Source organism: Symphalangus syndactylus, chromosome 2 (assembly GCF_028878055.3).
Source record: "Symphalangus syndactylus isolate Jambi chromosome 2, NHGRI_mSymSyn1-v2.1_pri, whole genome shotgun sequence".
NCBI classification, from domain to species: domain Eukaryota; kingdom Metazoa; phylum Chordata; class Mammalia; order Primates; family Hylobatidae; genus Symphalangus; species Symphalangus syndactylus.
The window spans coordinates 45114159-45126356 of NC_072424.2; the positions used below are offsets into that span (position 1 = coordinate 45114159).

General features: G+C 40.0%; 1 protein-coding gene across 6 annotated transcripts in view; it reads right to left on the reverse strand.

The window, feature by feature from the left end:
- Positions 1 to 821: 821 nt before the first annotated feature.
- CEP55 (centrosomal protein 55) overlaps positions 822 to 12198 on the reverse strand; it is a 32561-nt gene continuing 21184 nt past the window's right edge. For 4 of the 6 annotated variants that reach the window (XM_055255265.2, XM_055255248.2, XM_055255270.2 and 1 more), the window contains exons 7-9: positions 10986 to 11057; positions 10130 to 10255; positions 822 to 1962 (exon numbers count right to left, since the gene is read on the reverse strand). In XM_055255265.2, the coding sequence (XP_055111240.2) occupies positions 1759 to 1962; positions 10130 to 10255; positions 10986 to 11057 (402 nt within the window). In that variant the 3' untranslated portion in view covers positions 822 to 1758. The remainder of the gene's footprint in view (positions 1963 to 10129; positions 10256 to 10985; positions 11058 to 12198) is intronic. The other 2 variants (XM_063618575.1, XM_063618564.1) reach the window with 1 other exon arrangement.

Genomic DNA, 12198 nt, shown 5'->3' on the forward strand with positions numbered 1-12198 from the left:
ATGAGACCGCATCTCTTGTTCCATACAGGCACGGACCAAAGGCCTGGGTTCTGCTTGACTCCACTGCTCACTGGATGACCAAGACATGTTCCACATCTACAAACTAGAGGTAATACTGGCTTGCTTTAAAGTTGTAAGGGGAGCAACTTCCTTATGGCATATATTTATGATTTAATACTATGGTCTTTGCTATAACATTGTGGATCAGAATAAGAACTATGCGGCTGAATATTTCCATATCTTTTGTTCAACTGTAGTTGAAGATCTTGTGAGCCTGGGATTAACAGTAATGGCAAAATTTTATTTCCATAAACAGATCTGTATAATTTCTATGGTTAGAAAAAGAAAACCCTATATAATTTGGCATGCTTATTGTTTTGCCTCTGTAACAAATAACACAAATTCATATTTATTGATAGAGTTGTTATTTATTTAAGAAAGATGCCTGAAAGCATCTACTCCTTCTAACTCCTTCACATAGTTTTCGGTTCTGATGTATCCTTAACTGCCTTATCATCTTACACTGAGTGTTAATCTATAACCTCTGATAAGTCCTTGGGGGTAAGAATCTTAGAATATCTATTTATTGAGTTGTAATGGTGCTTTATATATTCTGGATACTCGACCCTTATCAGATACATGGTTTGAAAATATTTTTTCTCTTTCTATTGGTTGTATTTTCACTTTTTTGATAATGTGCTTTGAATTATAAGTCTTAAATTTTTATTGTGAAAATTTTGAATTTTGATTATGTCCAATACATTTGTTTTTTTAAAAAAGAATCTTAGAATATCTATATATACACGAATATACTAGACATATTAAAACGTTAAATAATTTTATTCTTTTCTCATTTACAGTAGCCCAGTGGTAAGCATGTTAGAAAACCTGAAGAAATTTAAGTTTTTGGTTTACAAAAAGCATGTACAAAAATACCTGTTCAGACAAACAAAGATCTGATAATTACATTGCCCAGCTTTAAGAATGCCAAAAATAAATAAAATACTGTAAATCAAATGAGAGGACTACATGGGTTTATTAAAATTTATTTTAACAATTTTAGCTAACCAGCATGTGCTAATGTAATTCAAGTTACAGTTAGTGCCACATAATATAAGAGAAAACATTGTGTGTGGCTACTTAAGATTATGCCTCAAACAGATCCTGTTTCGTGCGCAGAACAGAGTTGGGGAACAGAGTTGGGTTTAGTTTCAATGGTAAGCAGCAATAAAGATCAAGAAAATCCCCAACTTTTCTAATAACCGCTCTACAATATGAAAAAAAAAATAGTATCTATCACCACCTCTTAACAATGGACATCAAAATTGGGATTGTAGGTTTTTTAAGTGCTTGGATAAAAAATGTGAACACAGTTAAGATCCTTGGTTAATTATCTTTGATTTTTCAAAACCCCCAAAACATAAAATATTTTGCTTGCTGGTGCATTAACCCATTAGCAATAACCTGAGCTATCTTTTCCTCACCAAGTATTTTAACAGTGCAAAATGTTAGTAGTCTCAGTAGACGCTGCTCACCACATTCTGTCATTGCAGCCTGATGATGAACCGTGTCAGGGAGGTATCACTGCCAAGAGAAATGCACAGCAGCCTAAAAGATACATGATTCACTAGCATGCCAGAGTGTCAAAGGTAGATAGGCAGTTTTATGCAAAATGTGAAAAATATAATTCAAAATGCCCACAAGCTAAGAGAAAATACAGTATTGAATCTTTTGATATCAAAGGAAATACTTATTTTGCTACTTTGAACAGTATTCCACATGGACAAGCAGATCGCGATGTTCAGTGGCTGGATACTGTATATTGCACTTAGGACATTCCACCAGGCTTTCATTGAGTGCAGCAGTGGGACTTTTTGGCGAGGCGGCAACTTTTTCTCTGTTTTCAGGCTCTCCTTGGAAAGTGACTAATGGCTCTGTGATGGCAAACTCATGAAGCCGTTTCTGAAAAATAAGTTTCAAATAATAGAATTTGTAAATAAGGCCCACTGTTCAGCTTTTTTTTTTTTTTTTTTTTGAGACGGTCTCACTCTGTCACCTAGGCCGGAGTGTAGTGGCACAAACACGGCTCACTGCAGCCTCGACCTCCCAGGCTTAAGCAATCCTCCCACCTCAGCCTCCTAAGTAGCTGGGACTACAGGCACATGTCACCACGTCCAGATAATATTTCTATTTTTTGTAGAAATAGAAAATTCTACAAAAAATCAATTCTATGTTGCCCAGGCTGGTCTCAAACTCCTAAGCTCAAGTGATCTGCCCACCTCAGCCTCCCAAAGTGTCGGGATTACAGGCATGAACCACTGCACCCAGCCTGTTCAGAAATTTTAACTGTTCCATAAGTATTATAGCTGCTTCAGCACTGTAGACAGATTTTCTTTTGAATTTCAGCTCATCAGTATTATGAGGGTAATATATGAGGTAGTTGTGAATTTATCCAGATAAGTCTGCAATTATCCAAATTATCTGTAATTATCCAAATTCTGTAATTATCCAAATTATTACTGTAATTATCCAAATTACCCAGATACTGGAGTTGGGTGTGTATATGAATATGTTTTATTAGGACACAGAGTCGAATATTAGGTAGGCCTATATGCAAGGCTGATTAAATTTGCTAGTTTTGTAAAACAGAGGCAACCTCAGCAATAAAGTACTACATGGAAATTAAAGGCAGCAAGGAATTTTAGCAGCTCAAACAGCTTATATACAGAAATGACTAAGATATTGTATCATACCTTTGAGACTTTCCTTTTTCGTGTTTTTTCTCTAAGAACTTGGAGTAGTTAAAAATGAGTATTTTACAACACAGTGAAGAGGGTGGACAGCAGGAACAAAGTACAGGAAAATTACAAACTCTTTTTTTTTTATTATACTTTAAGTTTTAGGATACATGTGTGCAACGTGCAGGCTTGTTACATATGTATACATGTGCCATGTTGGTGTGCTGCACCCATTAACTCATCATTTACATTGGGTATATCTCCTAATGCTGTCCCTCCCCGCTCCCCCCACCCCACAACAGGCCCTAGGGTGTGATGTCCCCCTTCCTGTGTCCAAGTGTTCTCATTGTTCAAATCCCACCTATGAGTGAGAACATGCGGTGTTTGGTTTTTTGTCCTTGCAATAGTTTGCTGAGAATGATGGTTTCCAGCTTCATCCGTGTCCCTACAAAGGACATGAACTCATCAGTTTTTATGGCTGCATAGTATTCCATGGTGTATATGTGCCACATTTTCTTAATCCAGTCTGTCATTGTTGGACATTTGGGTTGGTTCCAAGTCTTTGCTATTGTGAATAATGCCACAATAAACATACGTGTACATGTGTCTTCATAGCAGCATGATTTATAATCCTTTGGGTATATACCCAGTAATGGGATGGCTGGGTCAAATGGTATTTCTAGTTCTAGATCCCTGAGGAATCGCCACACTGACTTCCACAATGGTTGAACTAGTTTACAGTCCCACTAACAGTGTAAAAGTGTTCCTATTTCTCCACATCCTCTCCAGCACCTATTGTTTCCTGATTTGTTAATGATTACCATTCTAACTAGTGTGAGATGGTATCTCATTGTGGTTTTGATTTGCATTTGTCTGATGGCCAGTGATGATAAGCATTTTTTCATGTGTTTTTTGGCTGCATAAATGTCTTCTTTTGAGAAGTGTCTATTCATATCCTTTGCCCACTTTTTGATGGAGTTGTTTTTTTCTTGTAAATTTGTTTAAGTTCTTTGTAGATTCTGGATATTAGCCCTTTGTCAGATTAGTAGATTGCAAAAATTTTCTCCCATTCTGTAGGTTGCCTGTTCACTCTGATGGTAGTTTCTTTTGCTGTGCAGAAGCTCTTTAGTTTAATTAGATCCCATTTGTCAATTTTGGCTTTTGTTGCCATTGCTTTTGGTGTTTTAGACATGAAGTCCTTGCCCATGCCTATGTCCTGAATGGTATTGCCTAGGTTTTCTTCTAGGGTTTTTATGGTTTTAGGTCTAACATGTAAGTCTTTAGTCCATCTTGAATTAATTTTTGTATAAGGTGTAAGGAAGGGATCCAGTTTCAGCTTTCTACATATGGCTAGCCAGTTTTCCCAGCACCATTTATTAAAGAGGGAATCCTTTCCCCATTTCTTGTTGTTGTCAGGTTTGTCAAAGATCAGATAGTTGTAGATGTGTGGCATTATTTCTGAGGGCTCTGTTCTGCTCCATTGGTCTATATCTCTGTTTTGGTACCAGTACCATGCTGTTTTGGTTACTGTAGCCTTGTAGTATAGTTTGAAGTCAGGTAGCGTGATGCCTCCACCTTTGTTCTTTTGGCTTAGGATTGACTTGGCGATGCCAGCTGTTTTTTGGTTCCATATGAACTTTAAAGTAGTTTTTTCCAATTCCCGTGAAGAAAGTCATTGGTAGCTTGATGGGGATGGCATTGAATCTATAAATTACCTTGGGCAGTATGGCCATTTTCACGATAGTGATTCTTCCTATCCATGAGCATGGAATGTTCTTCCATTTGTTTGTATCCTCTTTTATTTCGTTGAGCAGTGGTTTGTAGTTCTCCTTGAAGGGGTCCTTCACATCCCTTGTAAGTTGGATTCCTAGGTATTTTATTCTCTTTGAAGCAATTGTGAATGAGAGTTCACTCATGATTTGGCTCTGTTTGTCTGTTATTGGTGTATAAGAATGCTTGTGATTTTTGCACATTGATTTTGTATCCTGAGACTTTGCTGAAGTTGCTTATCAGCTTAAGGAGATTTTGGGCTGAGACGATGGGGTTTTCTAGATATACAATCATGTCATCTGCAAACAGGGACAATTTGACTTCCTCTTTTCTTAATTGAATACCCTTTATTTCCTTCTCCTGCCTGATTGCCCTGGCCAGAACTTCCAACACTATGTTGAATAGGAGTGGTGAGAGAGGGCATCCCTGTCTTGTGCCAGTTTTCAAAGGGAATGCTTCCAGTTTTTGCCCATTCAGTACGATATTGGCTGTGGGTTTGTCATAAATAGCTCTTATTACTTTGAGATATGTCCCATCAATACCTAATTTATTGAGAGTTTTTAGCATGAAGGGCTGTTGAATTTTGTCAAAGGCCTTTTCTGCATCTATTGAGATAATCATGTGGTTTTTGTCGTTGGTTCTGTTTATATGCTGGATTACGTTTATTGATCTGCATATGCTGAACCAGCCTTGCATCCCAGGGATGATGCCCACTTGATCATGGTGGATAAGCTTTTTGATGTGTTGCTGGATTTGGTTTGCCAGTATTTTATTGAGGATTTTTGCATCGATGTTCATCAGGGATATTGGTCTAAAATTCTCTTTTTTTGTTGTGTCTCTGCCAGGCTTTGGTATCAGGATGATGCTGGCCTCATAAAATGAGTTAGGGAGGATTCCCTCTTTTTCTATTGATGGGAATAGTTTCAGAAGGAATGGTATCAGCTCCTCCTTGTACCTCTGGTAGAATTTGGCTGTGAATCCATCTGGTCCTGCACTTTTTTTGGTTGGTAAGCTATTAATTATTGCCTCAATTTCAGAGCCTGTTATTGGTCTATTCAGAGATTCAACTTCTTCCTGGTTTAGTCTTGGGAGGGTGTATGTGTCAAGCAATTTATCCATTTCTTCTAGATTTTCTAGTTTATTTAAGTAGAGGTGTTTGTAGTATTCTCTGATGGTAGTTTGTATTTCTGTGGGATTGGTGTGATATCCTCTTTATCATTTTTCATTGTGTCTATTTGATTCTTCTCTCTTTTCTTCTTTACTAGTCTTGCTAGCGGTCTATCAATTTTGTTGGTCTTTTCAAAAAACCAGCTCCTGGATTCATTGATTTTTTGAAGGGTTTTTTGTGTCTCTATTTCCTTCAGTTCTGCTCTGATCTTAGTTATTTCTTGCCTTCTGCTAGCTTTTGAATGTGTTTGCTGTTGCTTCTCTAGTTCTTTTAATTGTGATGTTAGGGTGTCAATTTTAGATCTTTCCTGCTTTCTCTTGTGGGCATTTAGTGCTATAAATTTCCCTCTACACACTGCTTTAAATGTGTCCTAGAGATTCTGGTATGTTGTATCTTTGTTCTTATTGGTTTCAAAGAACATCTTTATTTCTGCCTTCATTTCGTTATGTACCCAGTAGTCATTCAGGAGCAGGTTGTTCAGTTTCCATGTAGTTGAGCGGTTTTGAGTGAGTTTCTTGATCCTGAGTTCTAGTTTGATTGCACTGTGGTCTGAGAGACAGTTTGTTATAATTTCTGTTCTTTTACATTTGCTGAGGAGTGTTTTACTTCCAACTATGTGGTCAATTTTGGAATAAGTGTGATGTGGTGCTGAGAAGAATGTATATTCTGTTGATTTGGGGTGGAGAGTTCTGTAGATGTCTATTAGATCCGCTTGGTGGAGAGCTGAGTTCGATTCCTGGGTATCCTTGTTAACTTTCTGTCTCATGGATCTGTCTAATGTTGACAGTGGGGTGTTAAAGTCTCCCATTATTATCGTGTGGGAGTCTAAGTCTCTTTGTAGGTCTCTAAGGACTTGCTTTATGAATCTGGTTGCTCCTGTATTGGGTACATATATATTTAGGATAGTTAGCTCTTGTTGTTGAATTGATCCCTTTACCATTATGTAATGGCCTTCTTTGTCTCTTTTGATCTTTGTTGGTTTAAAGTCTGTTTTATCAGAGATTAGGATTGCAACCCCTGCCTTTTTTTTGTTTTCTATTTGCTTGGTAGATCTTCCTCCATCCCTTTGTTTTGAGCCTATGTGTGTCACTGCATGTGAGATGGGTTTCCTGAATACAGCACACTGATGGGTCTTGACTCTTTATCCAATTTGCCAGTCTGTGTCTTTTAATTGGAGCATTTAGCCCATTTACATTTAAGGTTAATATTGTTATGTGTGAATTTGATCCTGTCATTATGATGTTAGCTGGTTATTTTGCTCTTTACTTGATGCAGTTTTTTCCTAGCCTTGATGGTCTTTACAATTTGGCATGTTTTTGCAGTGGCTGGTAGTGGTTGTTCCTTTCCATGTTTAGTGCTTCCTTCAGGAGCTCTTGTAGGGCAGGCCTTGTGGTGACAAAATCTCTCAGCATTTGCTTGTCTATAAAGGATTTTATTTTTCCTTCATTTATGAAGCTTAGTTTGGCTGGATATGAAATTCTGGGTTGAAAATTCTTTTCTTTAAGAAGTTGAATATTGACCCCCACTCTCTTCTGGCTTGTAGAGTTTCTGCTGAGAGATCAGCTGTTAGTCTGATGGGCTTCCCTTTGTGGGTAACCCGACCTTTCTCTCTGGCTGCCCTTAACATTTTTTCCTTCATTTCAACTTTGGTGAATCTGACAATTTTGTGTCTTGGAGTTGCTCTTCTCGAGGAGTATTGTTGTGGCGTTCTCTGTATTTCCTGAATTTGAATGTTGGCTTGCCTTGCTAGACTGGGGGAGTTCTCCTGGATAATATCCTGCAGAGTATTTTCCAATTTGGTTGCATTCTCCTCGTCACTTTCAGTTACACCAATCAGATGTAGATTTGGTCTTTTCACATAGTCCCATATTTCTTGGAGGCTTTGTTTGTTTCTTTTTATTCTTTTTTCTTGAAACTTCTCTTCTCGCTTCATTTCATTCATTTGATCTTCCATCATTGATACCCATTCTTCCAATTGATCGAATTGGCTACTGAGGCTTGTGTATTCGTCACATAATTCTCGTGCCATGATTTTCAGCTCCATCAGGTCCTTTAAGGACTTCTCTGCATTGGTTATTCTAGTTAGCCATTCATCTAATCTTTTTTCAAGGTTTTCAACTTCTTTGCCACGGGTTCGAAATTCCTCCTTTAGCTTGGAGAAGTTTGATCATCTGAAGCCTTCTTCTCTCAACTCATCATTCTCTGTCCAGCTTTGTTCCCTTGCTGGTGAGGAGCTGCGTTCCTTTGGAGGAGGAGAGACACTCTGATTTTTAGAATTTTCAGTTTTTCTGCTCTGTTTTTTCCCCATCTTTGTGATTTTATCTACCTTTGGTCTTTGATGATGGTGGCGTACAGATGGGGTTTTGGTGTGGATGTCCTTTCTGTTTGTTAGTTTTCCTTCTAACAGTCAGGACCCTCAGCTGCAGGTCTGTTGGAGTTTGCCAGAGGTCCACTCTAGACCTGTTTGCCTGGGTATCAGCAGCGGAGGCTGCAGAACAGTGAATATTGGTGAACAGCAAATGTTGCTGCCTGATCGTTTCTCGGGAAGTTTTGTCTCAGAGGGGTACCCGGCCATGTGAGGTGTCAGTCTGCCCCTACTGGGGGATGCCTCCCAGTTAGGCTACTCAGGGGTCAGGGACCCACTTGTGGAGGCAGTCTGTCCGTTCTCAGATCTCAAGCTGCGTGCTGGGAGAACCACTACTGTCTTCCAATCTGTCAGACAGAGACATTTAAGTCTGTAGAGGTTTCTGCTGCCTTTTGTTTGGCTATGCCCTGCCCCTAGAGTTGGAGTCTATAGAGGCAGGCAGGCCTCCTTGAGCTGCGGTGGGCTCCATCCAGTTCGAGCGTCCCGGCCGCTTTGTTTACTTACTCAAGCCTCAGCAATGGCGGGTGCCCCTCCCCCAGCCTCACTGCCACCTTGCAGTTTGATCTCAGACTGCTGTGCTAGCAATGAGCAAGGCTCCGTGGGCATAGGACCCTCCAAGCCAGGTGTGGGATATAATCTGCTGGTGTGCCGTTTGCTAAGACTGTCGGAAAAGCACAGTATTAGGGTGGGAATGACCTGATTTTCCAGGTGCCGTCTGTCACCCCTTTCCTTGGCTAGAAAAGGGAATTCCCTGACCCTTTGTGCTTCCCAGGTGAGGCGATGCCTCACCCTGCTTCAGCTCACGCTCGGTGCGCTGCACCCACTGTCCGACAGTCCCCAGTGAGATGAACCCGGTACCTCAGTTGGAAATGCAGAAATCATCTGTCTTCTGCGTTGCTCACGCTGGGAGCTGTAGACTGGAGCTGTTCCTATTCGGCCATCTTGGAACCGCCCCCACAAAATTACAAATTCTTTTGCATACCCTCTGCTCCCTATGCTTTGAATGGTCAATAACAAAAATGAATTATAAATTTTCATTTCAAATATTATAAATGGGTAAAATCAATGATATACTTAAGAACAGAGCGAAAAATATATTTTCTTTCTTTTATTCATACAGAAGTTACAAATGATTTTTACTTTTATCATTGCTTTTTTTCCTCCTTTGAAAACTGAGGAGTCATATTTGTAACATTTCACCGTCTCCAAGTATTCTATAGTACTAGAATAAAATTTAAAATATGTACTAGTGGGACAGACATATATTCAAATGCAGACCCCCAAGAAGTTTGGTCCAAAAGCTTATCAGTAAGGTGAGAATAAGTAAGTGAAAAACCATTTCGTCATAGAAACAATATTATTTAAAAGGTTCATGTTTTAAAAGATTGTTTTCAGAGTGACTCACACAAACCTCATAATACATCTAAAAAGCATATTAACAGTAATAGTCCATTATCCCTAAAAACAGCATTTTTTTCTTTCCTTTTTTTTTTTTGAGACAGAGTCTCGCTTTGCTGCCCAGGCTGGAGTGCAGTGGCGCAGTCTCAGCCCACTGCAACCTCTGCGTCCTGGGTTCAAGTGATTCTCCTGCCTCAGCCTCCCAAGTAGCTGAGGTTACAGGCGCCCGGCTAATTTTTTGTATTTTTAGTAGAGACAGGGTTTCACCATGTTGGTCAGGCTGGTCTCCAACTCCTGACCTTGTGATCCGCCCGCCTTGGCCTCCCAAAGCGCTGGGATTAAAGGTATGAGCCATCGTGCCCAGCCTTTCTTTCTTTTTTAATAGATAAACACAATTTCAGTTCAGGATTCTATGACTACCCTCTATTCTACCCTTTTGACCCCAGCTCAGGCACTACGTAGTGCCTCTAGCATCACAGCAGCTGGGGTAGTTGGGGGAATGATTCCAGATGTGATCATGTCCCTCTTTCTGGTCCTCTGAATTGATGCTCAAAGGGCAGTTTCTTCAAATGAGGCAGGGGATCTACCTACTGATTTGAGATACAGCTAGCTGTGCATTAAGCTGTATCCTCCTAAGTTCGGAACTGATTCGGTATAAGACAAATTTTAGTTTAATCATTCCAGACTCACCAAGGATTCCAAATGTGTTATTTGATTTCTTGCTTTTCGGAGCTCCTTAAGAATTATATGCAATTGATGCTGCATATGTTGACGGTCGAGTTTTTCATTTTCAAAGTCTAAAGTACATGCCTGTATCTGGAAAAGGCCCAGGACAAGACCATTACAGCTGATATAGACTGTTTAGTTCTCTTGACTGGATGCTCACATTTTTTTATTAGCACAAGAAGAAAATATTTATTGTACCATCGTAGCAAGAATTCACCTAAGCACCACGAAATGTTGATAAACGAGGCAGCTTATGGCTGAGGATTTGGTTTATCCAAGGAGCAAAGCCAATGCTGAGGTATAGGTGAATGAAGAGCAGCTTAAGAAGTTGTTGATTAGAATTACTCCTCCCTATCCACCTTTTTTAAGGGGAAAGGAGAAGGGAAAGAGATAGCTATTCCCTGGTTTGGAATATACTAAAAATCTCTGCTTTACACCATTTATAATACATTCTGAGACTAAATAGTGTCTCTCCAAGTTCTGCTTGATGTTATAAGGTAGCCCTAATTAGGAGATATTGTTAGGCTAGGAACTACAGCCACTGGGAAAGAGCAAAATTTGCCAACGCCAACATCTACCTGTCAAGAAAACTGCCATCACACCTCAAGAATCTATTTAGCCTAAGGACTGCAACAGGAGTAAGTGGCTAGCAGAGTCTCTTGAAATATCTTTTTTATTGAAGAAAAAAGACTTTTATTAAAGTCTTTTAAAGACACTTTTCACAACTTCCAAACGGTTTTCCATAGAACAGCATAAACATGAGGAAAAACTGCATTTTCTAACAGGCAGAATTGAATTTAGAAGCAACCCCAATGAGTACCTGTTGTTCCAACAGAGCTACCCTTGTTTGTTCTTCTTGCTGCTTTAGCAGAGATGTGTAAAGAAACTGGACCTGTAGGACATAAAGAGAACCAATGTTGTCATATCCAACCTTTTCCGGCTTGACCTGGGATGCATGAAAAGCTCACATCACAAGTCTCACATCTCTAACCAGGACAACACCCGCTAGTCAGGGGTGAATCATTCCAGCTGGCCATCTGATGGTTATCTATGCCAGCAGCTAAGCAGTATACCACCCTTGCCGAGAGTTCCCTGAGGCACACAGACTGAATGCTGATAAACAGCACTGAACTCTGCAGCAGCCATGCCCCCTTTCCTGGAGGTTCTGACATTTCTGAGTAGGATAACATGGGTGGCAGTGCTGGGCCCTTAGCCAGAATTGAAGCAAAATTTAATCAGCGCACTTAATCTCTCCCTAGTATCACCGCTCATGCCTGTAGACAGAAGTGTGAGTGGTAAAGACTAAGATGGCAGGCCGGGCACGGTGGCTTGCACCTGTAATCCCAGCACTTTGGGAGGCCAAGGCAGGTGGATCACATGAGGTCAGGAGTTTGAGACCAGCCTGGCCAACATGGCGAAACCCCATCTCTACTAAAAATATAAAAATTGGCCAGCCGTGGTGGTGGGCACCTGTAATCCCAGCTACTCAGGAGGCTGAGGCACAAGAATCACTGGAAGACAGGCGGTGGAGGTTACAGTGAGCTGAGATTACCCCATTGCACTCCAGCCTGGGCGACAGAGCAAGACCCAGTCTCAGAAAAAAAAAAAAAAAAAAAAAAGACTAAGATGGCAAATGTTTTAGATGGACTTGTTACTGTCCCATCACCAGCACCCTCAACTTTTGTAGGACTGTTAAAAATTATTATTAAAATAGTAGCAATAACTAGCATTTACCTTGCTTAGTTTACAAAGCACTTTTACGTTCTCTCAACTGACCCTCACCAAAGCCCTATATGGCAAGCAGAGGTTATTATTAATTTGACAAGGGAATAACCAGTGAGTAGTCAGAGAAGTTAGGTGATTTGCCTAAGGCCATATATCCTGGACTACAGACTAGGCATGGATTCCAAATAATGTTCCTTCCATGATGCCAGGCTGCAAAGCAAAATCTAAATTAAAGAGTTCCATCAAAGTACTGTTCAATTCCAATAATCCTAATGTAGTAACTCCAACATTATTACGATACCATAGCA